Raw genomic sequence first — 26,337 nt, forward strand, 5'->3', positions numbered from 1 at the left:
GATGTCTTTCTTGGCCTGCCAGTCCCTTTGCGATTAGTAAGCTCACCAGTGCTCTCTTTCTTCTTAACGATGTTCCAAACAGTTGATTTTGGTAAGCCTAAGTTTTGGCTGATGTCTCTAACAGTTTTATTCTTGTTTCTCAGTCTCATAATGGCTTCTTTGACTTGCATTGGCACAACTTTGGTCCTCATTTTGATAAAAGGCAATAAAAGTTTCCAAAGGTGATGGAAAGACTGGGGGAAAGACTAGATGCCGAGAGCTCTCTTATACCTGCATTAAAGAGGCAATTAAACACACCTGAGCAATTACAAACGCCAGTGAATCCATGTGTCCCAAACATCATGGTGCCCTGAAATGGGGGGACAGCTGTAATTTCTACATGGAAAAACAAAAATGTATAAATACCTTTTAATAAAATCTGACAAGGTGCACTTTAACCACATGTGATTTTTTTCTATTACAAATCTCAAATTGTGGAGTACAGAGGCAAATAAATAAATGATGGGTCTTTGTCCCAAACATTATGGAGGGCACTGTACAATATTAGGAATCATTGAAAGGGTTGCAAGGGCAGTGGCAACAAACCACTACAGCTTGGCTATCTAAACCAAATCTCCTTTCAGCAGGATCATTTCATGACATCCGCTTTTTAACCCTTTCATTGAAACTAATTATATTGCCAATTCTTTAAAACTTTTAGCACCCTCAAAACCTCTCCTCAAAATGCGCCTGCTGCCTGTTAAAAATGTTTAAAATTTGATTCCACTATGGGGAGAAGACAGGCACAGGTTACTGATTGTGGATGATCAGCCATGACCACAATGAATGGCGATGCTGGCTCGAAGGGCCAAATGGCCTCCTCCTGCATCTATTTTCTATGTTTTCTGTTTTCTAAATGATTTAAACATAACAAATCAATACATTCAGTCAATTCAACTTGAATGCATAGTTAGTAGGTCTAAATTATATTATTTTGATTATTATTGGAAACTTTCTCTGGCATTGGTATGTGCAGAATTCTAAAAGTATGCGTGAAATTTTTGCACTTGTTTTAGGGTTACAGAAAGGGGGGAGGGGTTCTACATAAATATAGAAATAAAATTAGTCAAAAGCTACAATCTACATAATATCAGCACATTATTGACAATGGGTTATGCAATAACGTAGGCTTAAATAGAATAGAAAGAAAAGCAGAATCCCTGATCCACTTCAAGGTGTCATGGTCGAAGAACCATCAGGAAGCACCAAGGTCCACATACCTTGGAGATTGGCCTCCAGTTAATTAGCAAAAACAGCACGAGCATTGATCTTGACATTTTAGAGAGGGGAAGCAGCAAAACTATAGTATCCACTGATTATTCTCAAAAGGCCCCTCATGCAGCATCAACTGATGCCAAGTGGTGACATTGAATTACATGTTCAAACAACTCTACATTCAAAGAGCTTGTTAATACGTACCATCTAGGCTCAATGGGGACAGCAATATGGGCTGCCAAGACCTGCATAATTATATCAAGTGTCATAAAATGGAAAAGAAAGAGATGGGTGGAGGGAGAAACAATCTTCTACGAAAACAGAATTAGCTTTAGAAAACTTCAAAGCCTTTTATCACTCATACTTCTGAAGTATAATAGATCCTTGCAGTGTATAAATGGATAGGTACACGCCATCTGGATGAACCATCACACATTTTATGCACTTTCACAAATACACATTTGCTCGTTTTAAAAAAAACTTATTCACAAGTCTTAGAAACGTGGAGTAGCCTATAATTAAACCTCAGCAATCTCCATTTCTGTGCAGACTGAGAGAAACAAAATCTGTTCCATGTGCTGTTTCCCTCTATCAATGTTACCCCTTTCAAACAAGCCAAGACCATGAGATACTTAAATTGTCCCGCCATTTCTGGGAAGGATTCCCCCAAATCTTGCTCACATTCCCTAGAAAAGATATGACCTCAGATATGCAACCAAATGCTCACTTTTTACTTCCAACATTTATAATTTCTGCTTTAAGTACAATCATCATAATAACTCATTTTGTATTTTTCCAAAATGCTTACAATACCATTATACTCTCAATGTCTCAATTTCCGGTTCAGCGGAAATTGAAGGTTAACACTAATCATTTTTATCCCAAATTCACAAACTTTTTTACCTTTTCAATACATTCGATCCTCCTTTTCTGACAGATTACATCACACATAAAATACGTGACGTGGAACGCAAGACAGCAACCAAATCCAGATAGCTAAGCTTGAGCAAGATTACCATGATCCACTGAACCTCAAATTCACTTTAACCCTTTTCATTCCGAATTACATTGTTCACCACCAATCAAATGCTCGAACAGGGAGAGAGTGTCACAGGTTTAGCCCTGCACTGTAAACATTAAACATTAATAGTATGGCAATACAGAACTGCCATTATAATTTTTTTAATTAAAAACTACCAAACCAAGCTGACGGATGGTGAAGAACATCAGAATTACATGAAGGTTTGCATTGAGGAAATTTATTCAGAAATTACAAAGTGTCCAGTGGATAGTTCTAGATCTATCCATTAGATAAGATGGTGGATTAACAGATACGTGGACTAGAGAATGAAAATGATCCACTTGCTGTTCTAAATTGGAATTAAGAACTCAAAGGATCGTAGGATTTGTGTGTGGTTCAAAGAGGGAGATATTACTAATCGACCATCGACCACAGAACTAGCCTACAGTAATCAAGAGAATGTAGGCTGAAACTTGCACAAGCTTTGCTTTCAATACACACTAGAATTTCATACCTTGCTGTAAAAGAAAGCAAGGTCCCATTTTGATGTTAAAAGTCATCAACCCAAACTTTAAATTCTTGGTCTTTCCACAGATAACGATTGAACTGCCAAGTTGTTTTATTCCACGTTAGATAGTCAGAAACCCTCAAGAAAGCCACTGATAAAAGAGTATGTGTTAGCAAGTTTTTTTTTAAAGGCAAATTCAAGATGGTCGCCTTTCATGAACTTAATAGAAAAACCAACCCAGGTCCATGGGATTGAAGGAGTTACATCACAGAATTGGATACCCATAGGGCCCAGTCTTTTGTGGGCATTAGATTAACTTTTTTTACAAGGAGTATGGAGGGCTACATATCAAATACCACTTTTCAGAAAAAGACGACTGGAAGCAACAAGTAATCTTGCATCTTCCACTACCTCATGGCATGCCAAAATTATTTTTAAACAATTACATCATTTTGAATTGTAGATTAAAGCTGGTTCATAAATTCATAAATGATAGATGCAGAATTAGGGCCCACTTGGCCCATCAAGTCTACTCCGCCATTCAATCATGGCTGATCTATGTTTCCCTCTGACACGCTGTTGGGTAAAGCATTCCACAGTTTAGACCCAGTGATATAACTTGGAGGGAACCTGCAGACAGCAGTGTGCCTTTACGCCAGATATCCTCAAGGCAAAGGTGATGGACATAGGAGGTGATATCAGAGCAGTATGGATGTAACGTAGTGCATTTTGTAGGAATTAAAGCAGCCAGTTTGCATACAGTATGCTCCCACGCTGCGAAAATTCACAAATCTATTTTAGTGTTGTTGATTGCTTGCACTTGAAAAAAAATATTAACCTGGGGTCAATTGCACAATTCTTAAAATACTGGGTTGCAATCGTTTACATTTACCCGAGACTGCATCCATTTTAAACTCTGACTGCACAGTCTTAACTGTCAGCTTAAACTCTCTGGGGTGTGCTTAAGTCTCTGGAGTGGAGCTTGAACTCCCAACCTACATTACTGTTCATTCTCTCCATCAGGTCAACTACACCAGCTTAGTTTAATTAGCAAACATGAGAATAAGTGAACAGCTATTGAGCTGCAGCAATTAACTCATGATTTGTAATCTTAGAGTTTAAAAAGCTTTGGGATTTAGATTTTCTCTGTTACGTTTTGGGAAAACTTGACAGATTGTGCACAAAGTCCCTTCAGTTTCTTGAGGGTTTCGTTAACTCTTTCCCATCTCACTGCATAGAAACCAGTCTAAATAAATCCACTTACCAGATGGTTCTTCTGGATCACTTTCAATCTCCTCCTCAGGTGGTGGAGGCTGAGGTGGTGGCACCTGCTTCTTTTCTTTCTCAGCCTTGGCATTGCGTTCCTCCTCTGAATAATACTCATCCTCTGACAGGTTTGCCAAGCTCTCGTCCATCTCTCTGTACTCAACCTGCAAAGAACGTTGCAAGGAAAGGATACAACCTTTAACTGTAGGTCAATTCCATGGACTGGCACCCAAAACAACCACACAAAGTGCTGGAGTAACTCAGCGGGTCAAGCAGCATCCCTGGAGAACATGGATAGGCGACATTTCAGGTTGGGGCCTGCCATCTATCCATTTTCTCCAGGTATGCTGCCTGGGCCACTGAGTTACTCCGGAACTTTCGAACTTTTTTTATAAACCAGCTTCTGCAGTTCTTTGTTTCTACATTTAGACTAAGACATCCATTTGGTCTATAGCAGGGGCATAGGCAGAGAACACTAAGTAAATATTGTTCCCTGTGATATTTTGGTTTAGTGAGTGAATACAATATTCACACTCTTGAGAAAAATACAACAGGCAAATTTGAATATTGTGTGATGCTAGAAACAGTGAAAATGCAGACTCAGAAATTTACCCAGATAGATCATTAAAATGCTGTGATTGGATTGATGTGAAAGGCTGATAAAACGCTGGTCTTTTTAACTTTGACTAAAGGATATTACAATGTCCAATAGCTTCGCTATCACTGATGTGAGGCTCACTGGCCTATAATTCCTAGTTTTTCCTATTTCCCTTCTTCAACAAAGGCAACGACATTGGCCACCAGAAGCCAAAGCAACCAGTATTATCTAGAACTAGAAGGAAATCTTGGAACAAATGAACAAGATTCTACAGCCAGGGAATATCACCTCTTTGTACCCTCTTTTTCCAAGTTCCTTGAGAAACATTCACACTTCAATTAGATCCATTATCACATCACTCTTATAAACTTCAGAGAACAAAGGTACATTCGACTCGGTCTTTCATCAATTATTCTGGGCACCATATCAGAGAAAGGATGTGCTGGCGCTGGAGAGGGTCCAGAGGAGGTTTACAAGAATGATCGCAGGAATGAGTGGGTTAATTTAGGACGAGCATTTGACAGCACTGGGCATATACTCGCTGGAGTTTAGGAGAATGAAGGAGGACCTCATTGAATCGTACCGAATTTAGAAGGATGAGGGGGGATCTTATTGAAACATATAAGATAATTAGGGGATTGGACACATTAGAGGCAGATAACATGTTCCCAATGTTGGGGGAGTCCAGAACAAGGGGCCACAGTTTGAGAATAAGGGGTAGGCCATTTAGAACGGAGATGAGGAAGAACTTTTTCAGTCAGAGGGTGGTGAAGGTGTGGAATTCTCTGCCTCAGAAGGCAGTGGAGGCCAGTTCGTTGGATGCTTTCAAGAGAGAGCTGGATAGAGCTCTTAAGGATAGCGGAGTGAGGGGGTATGGGGAGAAGGCAGGAACGGGGTACTGATTGATAGTGATCAGCCATGATCGCATTGAATGGCGGTGCTGGCTCGAAGGGCTGAATGGCCTACTCCTGCACCTATTGTCTATTGTCTATTGTCTATTGAATAGTGAAAGGCTTGGATTTATAGAGTGGATGTGGAGAGGATGTTTCCACTAGAGGGAGAGTCTAGGACTAGAGATCATAGCCTCAGAATTAAAGGACGTTCTTTTAGGAAGGAGATGAGAAGGAATTTCTTGAGTCAGAGTGGTGAATCTGTGGAATTCTATGCCACAGAAGGCTGTGGAGGCCGTTAATGGATATCTTTAAAGCAGAGATAGATAGAGTTTTGATAAGTACGGGTGTCAGGGGTTATGGGGAAAGGTAGGAGAATGGGGTTAGGAGGGAGAGATAGATCATCCATGATTGAATGGCGGAGTAGGCTTGCTGGGCTGAATGGCCTAATTCCACTGTTACTTATGATCTTATGATTCTTTGGGTGAGAGCTGCTCCATTACGTAAACCTTTGGTGCACAACCTCCATGTACATCCCTCCTGAGAAGAGCATTCATGGCCTTCCCAAATGCCTGCTGCATAACCATCTAGCTTTCTGTCATATCAGCACCAAGTCACATATCCCTCCAAAAATAATCTGTTTTTATTCTTCCCACCAAAACAAATAATTCATATTTGATCTGTGTGTAACATTTGCAATTTTCCTACTCATCAAACCTGTCTAGATCTCTTGGCTAAATGCCATGCATGCTCTTCACTCCTCTCTGCAACATTAATTCATTACATCTCAAAGATGTCGCAGTCTGCAGCCCCACGATATTCTCCACCATATTTGGTGACGCATCAGACAACCTCAAGAGTTCTTGGATTCTAATATACGCCCTTGGCATTTCTTCCTTTTCATCAGTTCAAGGAGCAGAATTAGGCCATTCGGCCCATCGCGCCTACTCTGCCATTCAATCATGGTAGATATATCTATCCCTCACAACCCCATTCTCCTGCCTTCTCCCCGTAACCCCGGACACCCGTACTAATCAAGAATCTGTCAATCTCCGTCTTAAAAATATCCATCAACATGGCTTGCACAGCCGTCTGTGACAATGAATTCAATTTTTTTCACTTTTCTCAGACTACACCCCTCATCTCTCACTATAGTTCCATCATCTGCCATATTTCCACCTACCCTTCTGATCTTTTCCTCTCTGATTCAGAATGATCAGTCCACTGCAGAGGCCTCAGATTTGCCCCCATGCAGCATCTAAACAAATTCCAAGCCAGACACCACTCTTCCTCCACCTTCATGCCCTTTCTTTGACCAGGAATCCTAACCCATCCTGCAGATTCTTTCACCCATCACCAGAATTCCTAGTACACTTATAACTCACCCACTTCTGATTCACTCTACGTCTATTCATTCATTGCTAACTGCCAATGGGACATTTAACTATCCTCCCCCCACTGCTCCTTTACCATCTTTAAACCACAGCCCGCCCCCAACTCCTTCACCACCCTTCACTCCCCCAGCCCTTCACCACCTTTCAACCCCCACCCCTTTACCACCCTTCACCCAATCTCTTAACCACCCTCCCACTCCCCACCAACCCCTTTCCCTTTGCACCCTCCCCACCCACCCAGTTGCCCCTTCCCCTCCTTCCACTCCCACCCTGTCTCTGCCCCCTTTCTCACCCCACCCAATTGCCGTCTCCCCATCCCCCGTTCTGACCCCTCAGTAACATCCTTAACACCTTTTGCACCCCCCCCCAGTTGCCCCCCTCCCAATAACACCTCCCCTCCCTCTACCCCCTCCCCACCCCCCTGTAACCCTCTCAACTCCACTATCTGCCCTCTCCCCAACCATTTGCCCTCTCCCCATACCTTCTCCTTTTGCTCCATCCCCACCCAGTTACCCCCTCCCTCTGCCCCATCCTCATCTCCTCTGCAACCCTTTCAACTCCACAATCTGCCCCCTCCACATACAACCAATTGCCCTCTCCCCATTCAACCAATTGCCCCCTCCCCATACCCCTCCTCTTGCCCCCTCCCCATACCCCTCCTCTTGCCCCCTCCCCACCCAAGTTACCCCTCCCTCTACCCCCTCGCCACCCACCGTTCCTCAACAACCCTCTTCATCCCAACACCCCAACCCCTCCCCATTCAACCAATTGCTCCTTCCCCGTACCCCCTTTCTTACCCCCACCCAGCTGCCTCCTCCCCGCCCCCCCCCCCCCCCCATCCCATCCCCTGGGCCCCTGACCCCCTCAACAACCCTCTCAACCCCACCATCCTCCCCCTCCCCATTCAATTAATTGCCGCCCCCCATCTCCCCCCACCTTGGCCCGCTTGCGCTTGCTGGTCCTGCGGCCGTCGGGGGTCTCGGCCGTGCCGCCCTCCGCGGTGCCCTCGTTGCTGCTGCTGCTGTGCGGCGACGCGCGCTCCTTCTTCTTGGGGGTGCGCTCGGCGGCGGCGGCGGCGGAGGAGGCGGCGGCCAAGCCCAAGCCCAAGCCCGGGCCCGCACCTGCACCCGGGCCTAGGCTCAGACCCAAACCCAGACCCAGACCCAGGCCGATGCCCGGGCCCTGACCCTGACCCTGACCCTGACCCGGGCCAGGGCCTGGGCCGATGCCTGGACCCGCACCCGGACCTGGACCTGGACCCGGACCCGGAGTGTCCGCCGGCGCCTCCAGGCTTCCCTCGGGCCCGGCGCCTCCTCCGCCGCCGCTTTGTCTCTCCTCACTCTTCTTCCCCGTCAACATCATCGTCGCCTCTCGGGCCCTCGCCTCGATCACCGGCCTTTCCCCTCACAACCAGCCGATGGATGGATGGATGGATGGATGGATAACCGATGAGTGAGTAGCGGGCGGGTGAGAAGGAGGGAGGGCGGCTTCAACAATACAACAACAACAAACACGGACGATCGATCGATCGATGGACGAACGGCACCCCCTCCCACACACAACCTAGCTTGATGCCTCCCCCCTCCCCCCCTCCCCTCGCGCTCCCATTGGCCGCCGCGCCGAGAGCGGCGCTGCCCATTGGATAATCCTGGTGTCCATCATGTTCGGAGGGCGGGACTAGAACTGGCGGGAGGGAGGGGGGTAGCGAGTTCGGTGGAGCGGCGGCGGCGGACGGGGCCGCGCACGCACGTACGTGCGTACGTACAGGTGAAGCTCGTGCACGCGCCTGAGTCCAAGAGTGTTGTCCCACATAGAACAATGACATTCTCACTTTCTGCAGCACAACACAACGTGTAAACTGTAAACAAGATGGTAAACGAGAGAGAAAAATAAAGTTCAGTGTGTATATATACACATACTCACAAGTACACACACATCTATATACATATACTCAAAAACAAACAATAATAATAATAATAATATTAATAGTCTATTGTCGTTCAGAGCTTATTTGGATTTCATAGCCTGTGTAAGAAAATAACTGCAGATGCTGGTACAAATCGAAGGTATTTATTTCACAAAATGCTGGAGTAACTCAGCAGGTCAGGCAGCATCTCGGGAGAGAAGGAATGGTGACGTTTCGGGTCGAGACCCGTCTGAAGAAAGGTCTCGACCCGAAACGTCACCCATTCCTTCTCTCCTGAGATGCCGCCTGACCTGCTGAGTTACTCCAGCATTTTGTGAAATAAATACCTTGGGTTTCATAGCCTGATGGCTGTAGGGAAGAAGCTATCCTGAACCTATCTCCTAAGGGAGATAGACATGTGTAGGAAGGAACTGCAGATGCCGGTTTAAACTGAAGATAGACACAAAATGTTGGAGGAACTCAGCGGAACAGGCAGCATCTCTGGAGAGAAGGAATGGGTGACGTTTCACGTCGATACCCTTCTTCAGACTGGTTAGGGATAAAGGAAACGAGAGATATAGGTGATGATGTAGAGGGATAAAGAATGTGTTTAGGGAGGAACTGCAAATGCTGGTTTTCACAAAGATAGACACAAAATGCTGGAGTAACTTGCTGGCGGGTCAGGCAGCATCTAGGAAGCATTGTGTAGGAAGGAATTGCAGATTAATTCCATCCAGTGAAGGAAAAATGAAGACAAAGATAGGTGGAATGACAAAGATAGACACAAAAAAACTGGAGTATCTCAGCAGGACAGGCAGCATCTCTGGAGACCCTTCTTCAGTCAGATGACAAAGCCTTGCTTGACACTAATCTGTACTGATCCTGGCTTAATTGTAGCTTCATAAATTAGGATCAAAACTTGCATTACCTTCTTGACATGGGATGCTGTTACATTTTTACGATTTGTTCTTTATAATTCTTTTTCTTTCTGCATCTGCAGTTCCTTGTGTCCACTCAATGTCCTTAAGTTGTAAGTAACACGTAGTGGAGACGAAAGATTTAGAGGGAATATGGAGGAAGGAACGGCACAAGCTGGTTTACACCAAAGATAGACACAAAAAGGTGGAATCAGTCAGCGGGGCCATTTCAGGGAGCATCTCTGGAGAGAATGAATGGGTGATGTTTCAAGTCGAGACCCTTCTTCAGACTGAGAGTCAGGGGAGAGGGAGACTAGAGAGGCGCCTGTTTCTGTGCTGAGACTGAGCTTAGTGACTGTAGTTGGGAGCTGGTTGAACGCCCCACAGGTAAGTGGTGACTCGTGTGATACAGGGCGGAGCAGCTGAGCGACACTGACTGGTGGAGGTGGAGGTGGGACGGAGGGAGACACACACACACGGACCTTTGTTCACTCTGATCCCCACGGGCTCCTGGACGCGGAAGAGACCGGAGTTTGGAAAAACTTTTTCGCCTCCACTCCTTTCGACTGCGGACAAGAGACATGAACCGCCAGGAGGACGAGGTGGTGTTGAAGAACAAGCCGGATAACACGGCGTTCACGCAGCAGCGGCTGCCGGCCTGGCAGCCCTTCATGTCGGCGGGGTATGTCCTGCCCACCTTCCTGCTGCTCGGCCTGGCCTTCATCGCCATCGGCCTCGGCCTCTACTTCACCTCCAACAGTGTCATCGAACTGGAGGTGAGTGTTTCTCCACCTCACCCACCCCCCAACCAACCAACCAACCAACCCCCTCCTCCTCACCCCCCACCCACCCCCTCCTCACCCCCCACCCACCCCCTCCTCACCCCCCACCCACCCCTCCTCACCCCCCACCCACCCACTCCTCACCCCCCACCCACCCCCTCCTCACCCCCACCCACCCAACCCCTCCTCACCCCCCACCCACCCCTTCCCTCCTCACCCCCCACCCTCACCCCCTCCTCACCCCCCACCCTCACCCCCTCCTCACCCCCCACCCTCACCCCCTCCTCACCCCCCACCCTCACCCCCTCCTCACCCCCTCCTCACCCCCCACCCTCACCCCCCACCCTCACCCCCTCCTCACCCCCCACCCACCCCCTCCTCACCCCCCACCCCCTCCTCACCCCCCACCCCCTCCTCACCCCCCACCCACCTCCTCACCCCCCACCCACCTCCTCCTCACCCCCCACCCACCCAACCCCTCCTCACCCCCCACCCACCCAACCCCTCCTCACCCCCCACCCTCACCCCCTCCTCACCCCCCACCCTCACCCCCTCCTCACCCCCCACCCTCACCCCCTCCTCACCCCCCACCCTCACCCCCTCCTCACCCCCCACCCTCACCCCCTCCTTCCTCACCCCCCACCCACCCCCTCCTCACCCCCCACCCACCCCCTCCTCACCCCCCACCCACCCACTCCTCACCCCCCACCCACCCACTCCTCACCCCCCCACCCACCCACTCCTCACCCCCCCACCCACCCAACCCCTCCTCACCCCCCCACCCACCCAACCCCTCCTCACCCCCCCACCCACCCAACCCCTCCTCAACCACCCTCCCCCTTCAACACGTTCGTTCACCAGGTAGTTTTACAAAGTCACAGTCAGAGCCAGTCATGCGTTCATGTGATAGGAGCAGAATTAGGCCATTCGGCCCATCAAGTCTCCTCCGCCATTCAATCATGGCTGATCTATCCCTCCCTCCTCACCCCATTCTCTCTCCTGCCTTCTCCCCATAACCCCTGACACCTGCACTAATGCCCACTGACTTGGTTTCACACAGCACAGAAGCAGGCCATTCTGGCCCAATTAGAGTCATTGAGTCACACAGTGTGGAAACGAGCCCTTCGGCCCCAATTGCCCACACCAACTAACATGCCCCATCTACCTGCCCATGTTTTGCCCATATCCCTCTCAACCCTTCCGACCTTTACACCTGTCCATGGGTTTGTTAAATGTCAAATCTTCAGAGACGCTGCCTGACCCAGCATAGATAGATCTATGATAGATCAGCCATAATTGAATGGCGGAGTAGACTTGATCGACTGAATGGCCTAATTCTGCTTCTTATTAACTTATGAGCACTTTGTGTCTGTCTTTGGTATAAACCAGCATCTGTAGATCTTTTGCCTCTGTGTGTCTTTTAAATGTTGTTATACTACCCGAGGGGCCTTGAACTCGCGCAAGGACTTATGGATTGGTTAGGTTTGAGCTGTGGGGAAAGGCTTTCATATGGAGTGTGGTGAATCTTTGGAATTCTCCACTCCAGTGAGCCAGTGACTTAGTCATTGACTCCATCCAAAATAGATGTCTAGATATGATGGGAACTAAGGTGGACAATGCAGCATGATGGAAGATCTTCATGACTGGTGAGATGGACTTTGGCTAAATTAGTTTGTCCCATAAGGGACCGCCCTTGTCTTGTAATGGTAGGGTTCCCAACTTCCTCACTCCCAAATACGGGACAAAGGGCGACGTCACAGCCCCACGTGCCCCACATGACCGCACCCGGCCAGCGGCCACGTGCTCCTGCACCACCAAGAGATGCTGCCTGTCCCGGTGAGTTACTCCATCTTATTGTGTCTATCGTTGGTTTAAACCAGCATCTGCAGTTCCTTCTTACATAATTACAATCAAGCTGTCCACAGTGTACAGATACACGATAAATGAAAAACGTTTAGTGCAAGATAAAGTCTGATTAAAGATAGTTTGAAGATCTCCAATGAGGTAGATGGTAGGTCAGGACTGCTATCCAGTTAGGTAAGAAAACGGTTCAGTCACCTGATAATACTGTGAAGAAACTGGCCCTGAATCTGGAGGTGTACGTTTTTGAACTTCTGTACCTCTTGCCCGATGGGAGAGGGGAGAAGAGGGAGTGACCGGGGTGCGACTGGTCCTTGTTTATGCTGGTGGCCTTGCCGAGGCAGCGTGAAGTATTCAATTAAATAGCTGAAAACGTTATCCCCCCCCCAAATTCCATTTTGGTTGTGTTTGCATATATCCATATTAGGCAGGAAATGGTTTTGGGTAGACTGATGGGACTGAAGGCTGATAAATCCCCAGGGCCTGATGGTCTGCATCCCAGGGTACTTAAGGAGGTGGCTCTAGAAATAGTGGAAGCATTGGAGATCATTTTTCAATGTTCTATAGATTCAGGATCAGTTCCTGTGGATTGGAGGATAGCAAATGTTATCCCACTTTTTAAGAAAGGAGGGAGAGAGAAAACGGGTAATTATAGACCAGTTAGTCTGACATCAGTGGTGGGGAAGATGCTGGAGTAAATTATAAAAGACGAAATTGCTGAGCATTTGGATAGCAGTAACAGGATCATTCCGAGTCAGCATGGATTTACGAAGGGGAAATCATGCTTGACAAATCTACTGGAATTTTTTGAGGATGTAACTAGGAAAATTGACAGGGGAGAGTCAGTGGATGTGGTGTACCTCGACTTTCAGAAAGCCTTCGACAAGGTCCCACATAGGAGATTAGTGGGCAAAATTAGAGCACATGGTATTGGGGGTAGGGTACTGACATGGATAGAAAATTGGTTGACAGACAGAAAGCAAAGAGTGGGGATAAATGGGTCCCTTTCGGAATGGCAGGCAGTGACCAGTGGGGTACCGCAAGGTTCGGTGCTGGGACCCCAGCTATTTACGATATACATTAATGACTTAGATGAAGGGATTAAAAGTACCATTAGCAAATTTGCAGATGAAACTAAGCTGGGGAGTAGTGTGAATTGTGAGGAAGATGCAATAAGGCTGCAGGGTGACTTGGACAGGTTGTGTGAGTGGGCGGATACATGGCAGATGCAGTTTAATGTAGATAAGTGTGAGGTTATTCACTTTGGAAGTAAGAATAGAAAGGCAGATTATTATCTGAATGGTGTCAAGTTAGGAAGAGGGGATGTTCAACGAGATCTGGGTGTCCTAGTGCATCAGTCACTGAAAGGAAGCATGCAGGTACAGCAGGCAGTGAAGAAAGCCAATGGAATGTTGGCCTTCATAACAAGAGGAGTTGAGTATAGGAGCAAAGAGGTCCTTCTACAGTTGTACCGGGCACTGGTGAGACCGCACCTGGAGTACTGTGTGCAGTTTTGGTCTCCAAATTTGAGGAAGGATATTCTTGCTATTGAGGGCGTGCAGCGTAGGTTCACTAGGCTAATTCCCGGAATGGCGGGACTGTCGTATGTTGAAAGGCTGGAGCAATTAGGCTTGTATACACTGGAATTTAGAAGGATGAGGGGGGATCTTATTGAAACATATAAGATAATCAGGGGATTGGACACATTAGAGGCAGGAAACATGTTCCCAATGTTGGGGGAGTCCAGAACAAGGGGCCACAGTTTAAGAATCAGGGGTAGGCCATTTAGAATGGAGATGAGGAAGAACTTTTTCAGTCAGAGAGTGGTGAAGGTGTGGAATTCTCTGCCGCAGAAGGCAGTGGAGGCCAATTCGTTGGATGCTTTCAAGAGAGAGCTGGATAGAGCTCTTAAGGATAGCGGAGTGAGGGGGTATGAGGAGACGGCAGGAACGGGGTACTGATTGAGAGTGATCAGCCATGATCGCATTGAATGGCGGTGCTGGCTCGAAGGGCTGAATGGCCTACTCCTGCACCTATTGTCTATATCACAGTACGTGAGATATTGGCAGAACAGCAACGAAATATAGAAACAAAAAGCTTGTCATTGAGAAATTGCAGGAGGATAAAAAGGCACAAGGTCCAGTTAATTTGCCTTGTACTGTTGCCAGTAACATGATACAATGACAGTCATTGATCTCCCAATCGGCGTTCAGTCGACAGGGCCAGAAAGGGAGGAAAAGTGACAGCGTTGGAAGCTTTAGTCTGAAGTCTCTGTTTCCTTCCGATGTGATACTCGATGCTTCATCTCAAATTGCAAATAGCTTGAGTATTCACGGCCCAATAATTCAGTCTTGTGCGTGACCGCGAAGGGAAGAGTAACCCTCGACATGTCGGGATTTGTTACTAAGATTGAGAGTGAAGTATTAGGATCTGAATCTGAGCAGAGGAAACTGTGGGCAAACGGGACTGGTTTAGACTTTAGACTTTAAAGATACAGAGTGCAGACGGACTCTTCAGCCCACCGAGTCCACACCGACCATTGATCACCCCATACACTAGCACTATCCAGCACACTAGGGACAATTTACAGTAAGCAGAAGCCAATTAACCTACAAACCTGCACGTCTTTGGAGTGTGGGAGGAAAGCAGAGCACCCAGAGAAGACCTTGTACATAGTCACAGGGAGAACATACAAACCCCGTACAGACAGCACCCGTAGTCAGGATCGAACCCGGGTCTTTGGTGCTGTAAGGCAGCAACTCTACCGCTGCGCCACCATGCCACCCTAGATTTTGATTGGGCACATGCAAGGTACTGCAGATAGGTTGAAGGTTTACAAAAAAAAGACACAAAATGCTCGAGTAACTCAGCAGGTGAGGCAGCATCTCTGGAGAGTATGGACAGGTGACGTTTTGGGTAGTGTCCTTTCTTCAGAGTCTGATGCTGCCTGTCGCGCTGAGTTACTCAAGCACTTTGTGTCTTAGATGGGGCATCTTGGTCAGCCTGAATGAGTTGGGCAAAAGAGTGTTTCCATGTTGTATGACTCTTATTCTATGACTCTTGCCATCCAAGATGCTGCCAACCCAAGCGACTCTTTGTGTGTGTTAGTCAGAAGTGGATCAGCAATAATGTATTACAATCACTGCAATCTTTTAAATCTCTACTCCGGCGTCATTTCTTACTTTAACTATGCTATTCACGTTATTCCCTTTATCCCATATCTGTACACTGTGGACGGCTCGGTTGTAAAGATGTACTGTCTATCAGCTGACTGGTTAGCACGCAACAAAAACGTTTCACCGTACCTCGGTACACGTGACAATAAACACAACGCATAACTCTTAATTGTGAAGGAAGGAACTGCAGATGCTGATTTACACCGCAGATAGACACAAAATGCCGGAGTAACTCAGCGGGACAGGCAGCATCTCTGGAGAGAAGGAATGGGTGACGTTTCAAGTCGAGACCCTTCTTCAGACTGAGAGTCGGGGAGAGGGAGACTAGAGATATGGAAGGATAAGGTGTGAAAACGACAGGTCAAAGCAGACAGTGTTCAAGGAAATGTAGAATGGTCATTGTTGGCTTAAGTGTGGATCGGCTATGATAGATTGGAAAATATTACAAAAGAGGCTGGCAGTGTGTAAGCCATGGATAATATTTAAAGAATGCATGCACCAATTACAGCAATTACTCACACCCATCCTACGCAAAAATAGAACTGGTTCTACCATAACGCAAGTTTCCATATTGCAAATTGGATACAATGCGAGTCATGAATTGTGTAACACTACTTGTATAACGAGGGCCGAATTGCCTGTGACATGATATCAATTGAGAACCGACATCACAGTAATCACACATCATTGTCTCTTGTTTGATCAATGATATTGCTTGGCTCAGCACCTTCTCCCTAGCTCTGATAGACAATGGACAAAAGAGTTCTCATTAATGAGAGAGGATGTTCTGAGGAAGGGTCTCGAGGTGAAACGTCACCCAGTCCTTCTCTCCAGAGACGCTGCCTGTCCCGCCTGAGTTACTCCAGCATTGTGCGTCCATTCTCATTAATGACAGTTCTCTTGCCCAGAGTAGGGACCAGAGGACATAAGTTTAAGGTGAAGGGGAAAAGATTTAATATGAATCTGAGGGGTAACATTTTCCACACAAATGGGTGTGGAATGAGCTGCCAGAGGTGGTAGTTTGAGGCAGGGACAATCGCAATGTTTAAGAAACAGTTGGACAGGTACTTGGATAGGACAGGTTTAGAGGGATATGGGCCGAATGCAGGCAGGTGGGACACATTGGCCGGTGTGGGCAAATTGGGCTGAAGGGCTTGTTTCTACACTGTATCACTCTATTGGGGGGGGAAGAAAACCTGTTTCCATGTAAACTCCCTGTAGTAATCACACATCTATGTCATTCAACAAGCAATTGTTTGTGTTGCTACCTGTGTGGTGATACTCTATAAATCATTGTAACATTCAGCCATTAGTACTTTGGGTTTGCAGTAACAAAGTCAACTTATAGCTCTCAAAAACACCTTTTATTATTGAGAGCCCGGTGGGAAAAATAACCTTGTTGTTTACAAGTCACAAACCCTCCAGCTCTGAACATCCTCGTTTCCATTGGCACAATTGTTTTTATAACTTAATTTTCTATAACATGAGTGTTCTTAGGAACTCATCTATCAAGTTATAGCAGAACTGCATGTAAGTCAAGAAAATAAAGACTGACGATGGGTCTCGAACCGAAACGTCACCCATTCCTTCCATCCTGAGATGCTGCCTGTCCCACTGAGTTACTCCAGCATTTTGTGTCTATCTTCAAAATAAAGGCTCAGTTTAGTTTACTTTAGTTTATTGTCACGTGTACCAAGGTACCGAGTTTGAAAATCTTTTGTTGCGTACTATCCAGTCAGCGGAACGACAATACATGATTGCAATGGAGCTGTTCACAGTGTACAGATACATGATAAGGGAATAATGTTAAGTGCAAGGTAAAGCCAGCTTTAGGAGTAGAGATTTAAAAGAGTGGAACGATTTGTAAAGTGTAATTGCAGATCCACTTCTGTGACCAGTACACCAATGGTCACCTGGGTTGAGTGCCATCTAACTAGACGTTATGAAGGAAATTATGGATTCAACTTCAGAAACTTGCCATGCAAGGTCTCTGTATGTCTTACATTGTAAAACTTATCACTTCTCCAGCTCGACTACACCGGCAACCAGCTGAACAGTTCATGCCACCTGTGCATCAACACCACCATCAAGGATTGCAAGTGCACAGTGAAATTCAAGGTGGACACGTTACTGACGGTAAGAACATTGGAAGTCATAAGGTCACAAGTGATAGGAGCAGAATGAACCCATTAGGCCCATCAAGTCTGCTCCCCCATTCAATCATGCCTGATCTATCTCTCCCTCCTAACCCCATTCTCTTGCCTTCTCCCGATAACTCCTGATACCCGTACTAATAAGAATCTATCTTTACCGTAAAAATGTCCATTGACTTCGACTCCACAGCCTTCTGTGGCAATGAATGCCACAGATTCACCTCTGACTAAAGAAATTCCTCCTCATCTCCTTCCTAAAGGAACGTCCTTTAATTCTGAGGCTATGACCTCTAGTCCTAGACTTTCCCACTAGATGAAGCATCCTCTCCACATCCACTCTCTGTCCAAGCATTTCATTATTCGGTAAGTTTTAATGAGGTCCCCCCTCATCCTCCTAAACTCCAGTGAGTACAGGCCCAGTGCCGTCAAATCCCCATCATAGGTTAACCCACTCATCCCTGGGATCGTTCTTGTAAACCTCCTCTTGACCCTCTCCAGAGCCGGCACATCCTTCCTCAGATGTGATGCCCAAAATTGCTCACAATATTCCAAATGCGGCCTGGCCTGGCCTGGCCTGACCAGCGCCCTGTACATCCCTGCTTTTCTATTCTAGCCATCTTGAAATAAATGCTAGCATTGCGTTTGCCTTCCTTACTACCGATCCAACTTGCAAATGAACCTTTTGGGAATCCTGCACCAGCACTCCCAAGTCCCATCGCACCTCCGATTTCTGGATTCTCTCCCCTTTTGGAAAACAGTCTATGCCTTTGTTCCTACAACCAAAATGCAAGTCTGCATAATTGGGCTCGCGTTAGAAAGTGTGGCTTTTGTTTCTGCTGCCTTAACTGTTGTCACTAAATTAATTGCAGATGAAACCTGTCCTTCATTATACACGTTGAGGAGTAATGTAACAAATTGCAATTAAAGTTGGGTTTGGCAACTTGGTTACATTGACTTCACTAGTTCCTAATTTCAGAAGCTAAGTTCAACATGAACGGATAAAATGGAGGACAAATATCTACCCATATAAACTCAAAAAGGATTAAGAAGAAAAACATATTTAATCTATTTGCTCAACACTTGCTTAATATTTAAGCAAATCTGGGCCCCACATCTGAGGAAGGATGTGCTGGCCCTGGAGAGGGTCCAGACGAGGTTTACAAGAATGATCGCAGGAATGAGTGGGTTAACATATGATGAGCGTTTGACAGCACTGGGCCTGTACTCACTGGAGATGAGACGGTTGAGAGGGGACCTCATTGAAACTTAGAGAATAATGAAATCCTACGCACAGACGAGGGACGATTTACAATTTTACCAAAGCCAATTAACCTACAAACCTGTATGTCTTTAGAGTGTAGGAGGAAACCCATGCATTCACAGCGCCGGAGACCCGGGTTCGATCCTGACTACGGGTGCTGCCTGTACGGAGTTTGTACATTCCCCCCGTGACCTGCGTGGGTTTTCTCTGAGATCTTTGGTTTCCAATTTGTCCCCAGTGTGTGTAGGATAGTGTTAATGCACAGGGATCGCTAGCTGGCGCAGACTCGGTGGGCCGAAGGGCCTGTTTCCACGCTGTATCTCTAAACTAAACATGTAACAAACGCGCTGTTTTGCTGCACAGGGCCCTGTTTTCATGTACTATGAACTGACGAACTTCTATCAAAATCAGCGGAAATATGGAGTGTCCCGCGATGATAACCAGTTGAATGGTGAATTGGATTATTTGAAGGTAAATGTTTAAGGAATAGAATTAATGATAGTGACATTTAAGAGACTTTTGGATGGGCACTTGGATGTGCAGGGAATGGAGGGGCAAGATTCGGTTTTGGCATCATGTTCGGCACAGACGTTGTGGGCCGAAGGGCCTGTTCCTGCATAGGAAGGAACTGCAGATGCTGGTTTACACCGAAGATAGACACAAAATGCTGGAGTAACTCAGCCGGTCAGGCAGCGTCTGAGGTCGAGACACTTCTTCAGACTGAGAGTCAGTGGAGAGGGAAACTAAAGGTATGTAAAGGTACAGGACACAACAGAGCCTGCATCGATGACTGAGGAAAGGTGGAGCCCACAATGGTCTATTATTGGCTGCGGAAGAGGTGATAACGAAGGGATGTGAACAGTGTAACTAGCAGGACGACTAGGGTGGGTGAGGGAGGGGGGGAATGCAAGGGTTACTTGAAATTAGTTGGAAGGAACTGCAGATGCTGGTTTAAACCAAAGATAGACACAAAAAGCTGGAGTAACTCAGTGGAGAGAAGGATCGGGTGACGTTACGGGTCGAGACCCTTCAGACTGAAATTATTCATGTTGAATCTTGACCAGTGGATACAGGTGGGGGGGGGGGGGGGGGGGGGGTTAAATGGCAAATGGGTGGACAAAAGGGTGAGAGACAAGTAGAGAAGGGGAGTGTAATATGAAGCTAGGGTTAGGGATGGAGGTGGAAGGGGAAAAGGGGGCAGGATTGTGGGAGATATCAGTGTACACATGGGTTGGGTACAGGGAAGTGGAGGGGGAAGGACAGGGGGAAGGCCTGGATAGATGCAAGTGGCGAGGATGTTTCCACCAGTGGGAGAGTCTGGGTCCAGAGGTAGTGTAATAGAAGATGGAGGCCCAGGCAAGTTCCAAGAAAGCAGATGTGGCTGCAGAAGATGGAGACGCAGGCAAGTTCCAAGAAAGCAGATGTGGCTGTAGAAGATGGAGGCCCAGGCAAGTTCCAAGAAAGCAGATGTGGCTGCAGAAGATGGAGACGCAGGCAAGTTCCAAGAAAGCAGATGTGGCTGCAGAAGATGGAGACGCAGGCAAGTTCCAAGAAAGCAGATGTGGCTGTAGAAGATGGAGGCCCAGGCAAGTTCCAAGAAAGCAGATGTGGCTGTAGAAGATGGAGACGCAGGCAAGTTCCAAGAAAGCAGATGTGGCTGTAGAAGATGGAGGCTGCCTGACCTGCTGAGTTACTCCAGCATTTTGTGAAAGAGCTAGGTCCAGAGGTCACAGCCTCAGAATAAAAGGACGTACCTTTAGGAAGGAGATGAGGAGGAATTTCTTTAGTCAGAGGGCGGTGAATCTGTGGAATTCATTGCCACAACAGGTTGTGGAGGCCAAGTCAATGGATATATTTAAGGCAGAGATAGACAGATTCTTGATTAGTGCGGGTGTCAGGGGTTATGGGGAGAAGGCAGGAGAATGGGGTTAGGAGGGAGAGATAGATCAGCCATGATTGAATGGTGGAGCAGAATCGATGGACTGAATGGCCTAGTTCTGCTCCTGTCACTTATGAACATGAAACAATTTGCATTTAGAAGGAAACGTTCCAGAATCCATCTGGTCTGACAGTGTACCAAGGGACAGATGTGACCTCGGCTAAAAATAGAAACAATAAGTGCTGGAAATAGCCCGCGGAACAGGCAAGATCTCGGGGACAAAGACAGCATTAATATTTCCTGTCAAGGACAGCAGTAAGACAAACATCCAACATAGCAGATCTAGCCTTTTAATTTTATGTTTAATGAATGAGTGTTAAAAAAAAAAAAAATCAACCGGAATTTTAATCCATTTTATCTCTTTATGTGATCTTTAGTTTAGTTTAGAGATACAGCGCGGAAACAGGCTATTTGGCCCACCGTGTCCATGCCGACCAGCGATCCTCGCACATTAACGCTACCCTGCACTCACTAGGGACAATCTACATTTACCCAGCCAATTAACCTACAAACCTGCACGTCTTTGGAGTGTGGGAGGAAACTGAAGATCTCGGAGAAAACCCACGCAGGTCACGGGGAGAACGTACAAACTCCGGAGCGATAAGCACTCATAGCCAGGATCGAAACAGAGTCTCTGGCGCTGTAAGGCAGCAACTCTATTGCTGCGCCATTGTGCTTCCTGTTTCTTTTAAGAGATTAATTTAGTTTAGTTTAGTGATACAGCGTGGATTCTATTGATTTTTTCTCCTCGTCTTTATTTTCGATCTTAAATGCCAGTTGCATTTATTTCCAGCTTCTGCAGACACATTAACACTATCCTACCCACACTGGGGACAATTTACATTTATACCAAGCCGATTAACCTACAAACATGTACGTCTTTGGAGTGTGGGAGGAAACTGGAGCACCCTGAGAAAACCCACGCAGGTCACGGGAAGAACGTGCAAACTCAGTACAGACAGCGCCCGCCGTCAGGATCGAACCCGGGTCTCTGGCGCTGTGAGGCAATAGCTCTGCCAATACGCCACCATGCCACCCGACCTTCTAAGTTTTTATTTTGGATTTCCATCAGCCGTGAGACTTTACGTGAGACAACCTATACTGCTTATACAAAACCATACCGACAATAGACAATAGGTGCAGGAGGAGGCCATTCGGCCCTTCGAGCCAGCATCAGACTGAGTGGGCGGCAGGGTGGCGCAGCGGTAGAGTTGCTGCCTCACAGCGCCAGGGACCCGGGTTCGATCCTGACTACGGGCGCTGTCTGTACTGAGTTTGTACGCTCTCCCCGTGACAGTGTGGGTTTTCCCCAGGTGCTCCGGCTTCCTCCCACACTCCAAAGACGTGCAGGTTTGTAGGTTAATTGGCTTCGGTAAAAATTGAAAATTGTCGCCAGCGTGGAGGATAGAACTCGTGCACTGGTGATCGCTGGTCGGAGTGGACTCAGTGGGTCGGAGTGGACTCAGTGGGCCGAAGGGCCTGTTTCTGCGCTGGTATCTCTAAAATAAAATAAAATAAACAAAGAAATGAAGGTCAAGTCAAGTCAATTTTATTTGTATAGCACATTTAAAAACAACCCACGTTGACCAAAGTGCTGCACATCTGATTAGGAAAAAAAAAAAGGAACTTACAGTGGTAGCGTGCAACAGTGGGACTCTGCACAACCTGACCAGGCTGACTCTGCCGACATTCCTGCTTTCACAGAATCCTTCGGAATCCTGCTTCCCGTTTCGCAAGGATAACAATGGAACGCCCATCGCTCCATGCGGAGCCATTGCCAACAGCATGTTTAATGGTGAGTTCCTGCACATCCCGTCTTGGCCATGAGAAGCCGAGAAGCACCTGCTCCCTGTGCAGAGAGTCCTGTGCCCCGGTTAATCACCTTGTACATCATCTGATGTGCACATGTACAGTGTATATATACAGTATGAGACCGCACCTGGAGTACTGTGTGCAGTTTTGGTCTCCAAATTTGAGGACGGATGTTCTTGCCATTGAGGGTGTGCAGCGTAGGTTTACTAGGTTAATTCCCGGAATGGCGGGACTGTCCTATGTTGAAAGACTGGAGCGACTAGGCTTGTATACACTGGAATTTAGAAGGATGAGAGGGGATCTTATCGAAACATATAAGATTATTAAGGGGTTGGACACGTTAGAGGCAGGAAACCGGTTCCCAATGTTGGGGGAGTCCAGAACCAGGGGCCACAGTTTAAGAATAAGGGGTGGGCCATTTAGAACGGAGATGAGGAAAAACTTTTTCAGTCAGAGAGTTGTGAATCTGTGGAATTCTCTGCCTCAGAAGGCAGTGGAGGCCAATTCTCTGAATGCATTCAAGAGAGAGCTAGATAGAGCTCTTAAGGATAGTGGAGTCAGGGGGTATGGGGAGAAGGCAGGAACAGGGTACTGATTGAGAATGATCAGCCATGATCACATTGAATGGCGATGCTGGCTCGAAGGGCCGAATGGCCTCCTCCTGCACCTATTGTCCTCCTGACACATCCAAGCCTTGGCTCTCAGTTGTAAATGAAAAAATCAGTATTTTTATTTTCTTTCAGATTCCTTCGTGGTCTATAGGATGAATAACAACGGGACACGAACCAAGGTCCCTTTAAATGCCAAGGGGATTTCTTGGTGGACTGATTACAACGTCAAGTTCAATAACCCCCAGACAGACAACGGAACTGATCTGAAGACAGTGTTCCAGGGTAATATGCATTGGCAGTAAATGTCACACCCACTCATTGCGATTTAGAACAGGCTGTATTTAGTGTAGTTTAGAGATACAGCTCGGAAACAGGCCCACCGAGTCCGCACTGACCAACGATCCCCGCACACTAACACGACCCTACAAACACTGGGGACAATTCGCATTTATACCAAGCCAATTAACCTACAAACCTGTGCGTCTTTGGAGTGTGGGGGGAAACCGAAGGTCTCGGAGAAAACCCACGCAGGTCACGGGGGGAACATACAAACTCCGTACTGATGGCATCTGCAGTCAGGATTGAACCCGGGTCTCTGGCGCTGTGAGGCACCAGCTCTGGCGCTGTGAGGCAGCTACTCTGGCGCTGTGAGGCAGCTACTCTGGCGCTGTGAGGCAGCCACTCTGGCGCTGTGAGGCAGCCACTCTGGCGCTGTGAGGCACCCGCTCTGGCGCTGTGAGGCACCCGCTCTGGCGCTGTGAGGCACCCGCTCTGGCGCTGTGAGGCACCCGCTCTGGCGCTGTGAGGCAGCCGCTCTGGCGCTGTGAGGCAGAGGCTCTGGGGCTGTGAGGCAGATGCTCTGGCGCTGTGAGGCAGCCGCTCTGGCGCTGTGAGGCAGCCGCTCTGGCGCTGTGAGGCAGAAGCTCTGGGGCTGTGAGGCAGCCGCTCTGGCGCTGTGAGGCAGAGGCTCTGGGGCTGTGAGGCAGCCGCTCTGGCGCTGTGAGGCAGCCGCTCTGGCGCTGTGAGGCAGCCGCTCTGGCGCTGTGAAGCAGAGGCTCTGGGGCTGTGACGCAGCGTGCTGCCCAAAGTCTAACTGGTTTGCTTGGCCACAGGGACGGCGAAGCCGATCAACTGGCCCATGCCGGCCTACAAATTGGACACGAACCCAGAAAACAGCGGCTTCATCAACGAAGACTTCATCGTCTGGATGAGAACGGCGGCTCTGCCCACCTTCCGCAAACTGTACCGTCGCGTGGACGGGGGAATGGTGCCCGGGAACTACTCCCTGGAAATCAGTTACAGTATCCTTGCCCTGTCAGTAGAAACATAGGTGCAGGAGTAGGCCATTCTTCCCTTCGAGTCAGCGACGCCATTCAATGTGATCATGGCTGATCATCCAGAATCAGTACCTCGTTCCTGCTTCCCCCCCCCCCCCCCCCCCCTCCCCATATCCCTTGATTCCGTTAGCCCTAAGAGCTGAATCTAACTCTCTCTTGAAAACATCCCGTGAATTGGCCTCCACTGCCTTCTGTGGCAGTGAGTTCCCCAGATTCCACAGTGCTGGCCTACTGCAGCTTTCGCCACCATTCTGATCGTCCCACGAACTGTCGCCCTTCTTCTTGCCCAGTGCTCTTCAGCTGTCGTTCCCCTTGAGGCCCCTCCCACAACCGACCTGGAGGGACCCTCGCCGCCAGTCCTTCTTCCTTCGTCCGCTGCCGTCTCCCCCCATCCTCCTCTCCACGAGTTCCCAACTCCGCACGTCTTTGGGATGTGGGAGGAAACCAGAGCACCTGGAGGAAACCCACGCAGGTCACAGGGAGAATGTGCAAACAGCACCCGAGGTCAGGATCGAACCGGGGTCTCTGGCGCTTGTGGGGCAGCAGCTCTACCAGCTGCGCCACTGTTCATCGAATGACACAGGAATCCGCTGCTTTGTTTCTCCTTAACGCCTTATTCCCCCAGATTACCCGGTGGTTAGCTTCAACGGGCAGAAGCGCGTGACGTTCAGCACCATATCCTGGATGGGTGGAAGGAATCCGTTCTTGGGAATCGCTTATCTTGTCTGTGGCTGTGCCTGTATTGTTACCACAGTGGTGATGTTCATCGTTTACGTTAAGTACCAAGGAACACAAACATTCACAGAGAATTAGTTGTTAACGAATCATTCAGGTGTGAAAGTTGCTTGGCGATGGCAATGTGTATACGAGGATATATAACGGTCACTATAACTTAACTGTGTGTTAACTTTTCACCTTCATTATCTGAACATTAATGTATATAATGGATTAAGGCAAGTAACTACACTTAAATACAGATGAGGTGATTTACACATTATACTGATCAATATGTAAATATTATGATTTATACAGATCTATTTTCTTTGAGACATTACTTTGGTGAAAGATAATTGTGCAGCAAGATTTATTGTAAAGAAATATTCTCTGGTTTTGTACATATTTGTTCAACGGTTCTGGTAAAATTCTATTGAACTTTTCTCTGAGTCTTTATTCTCCAATCTTTAATGCCAGTTACACTTATTTCCAGCATCTGCAGAATTTTTTTTAGAGATTAGTTTAGTTTAGAGATACAGCGTGGAAACTGGCCCTTCGGCCCACCGGGTCCGCGCCGACCAGCGATCCCTGCACACTAACACTATCCTACACACACACTAGGGACATTTTACATTTATACCAAGCCAATTAACCGACAAACTTGTACGTCTTTGGAGTGTGGGAGGAAACCGACGATCTCGGAGAAAACCCACGCAGGTCACGGGGAGAACGTACAAACTCCGTACAGATAACCAGCAGGATCGAAACAGAGGCTCTGGCGCTGTAAGGCAGCAACTCTACCGCTGCGCCACCGTGCTGCCCATTTTTTGTCGGAGATAAATTTAGTTTGGTTTAGAGATACAGCGTGGAAACAGGCTCTTCGGCCTACCGAATCTGTGCTGGACAGCGATCACCCCTACACTAATTCTATCTTACGC

General features: G+C 47.6%; 2 protein-coding genes across 4 annotated transcripts in view; one reads left to right on the forward strand and one right to left on the reverse strand.

Moving 5' to 3' along the window:
* kdm1a (lysine (K)-specific demethylase 1a) overlaps nt 1-8,487 on the reverse strand; it is a 48,655-nt gene extending 40,168 nt beyond the window's left edge. For 2 of the 3 annotated variants that reach the window (XM_078423401.1, XM_078423404.1), the window contains exons 1-3: nt 7,868-8,487; nt 4,048-4,213; nt 298-375 (exon numbers count right to left, since the gene is read on the reverse strand). In XM_078423401.1, coding sequence (XP_078279527.1) covers nt 298-375; nt 4,048-4,213; nt 7,868-8,293 — 670 coding nt within the window. In that variant the 5' untranslated portion in view covers nt 8,294-8,487. The remainder of the gene's footprint in view (nt 1-297; nt 376-4,047; nt 4,214-7,867) is intronic. The other variant, XM_078423402.1, reaches the window with a different exon arrangement.
* A 1,734-nt stretch (nt 8,488-10,221) lies between these two features.
* Nucleotides 10,222-25,809, forward strand: tmem30b (transmembrane protein 30B). The gene is made up of 7 exons (XM_078423405.1): nt 10,222-10,530; nt 17,601-17,708; nt 19,350-19,457; nt 22,630-22,720; nt 23,481-23,630; nt 24,461-24,649; nt 25,311-25,809. Exons 1-7 carry the CDS (start codon nt 10,336-10,338, stop codon nt 25,496-25,498), a joined length of 1,029 nt encoding a protein of 342 aa, XP_078279531.1. The 5' UTR covers nt 10,222-10,335; the 3' UTR covers nt 25,499-25,809.
* Nucleotides 25,810-26,337: the final 528 nt, after the last annotated feature.

Source organism: Rhinoraja longicauda, chromosome 27 (assembly GCF_053455715.1).
Source record: "Rhinoraja longicauda isolate Sanriku21f chromosome 27, sRhiLon1.1, whole genome shotgun sequence".
Taxonomy (NCBI): Eukaryota; Metazoa; Chordata; class Chondrichthyes; order Rajiformes; family Arhynchobatidae; genus Rhinoraja; species Rhinoraja longicauda.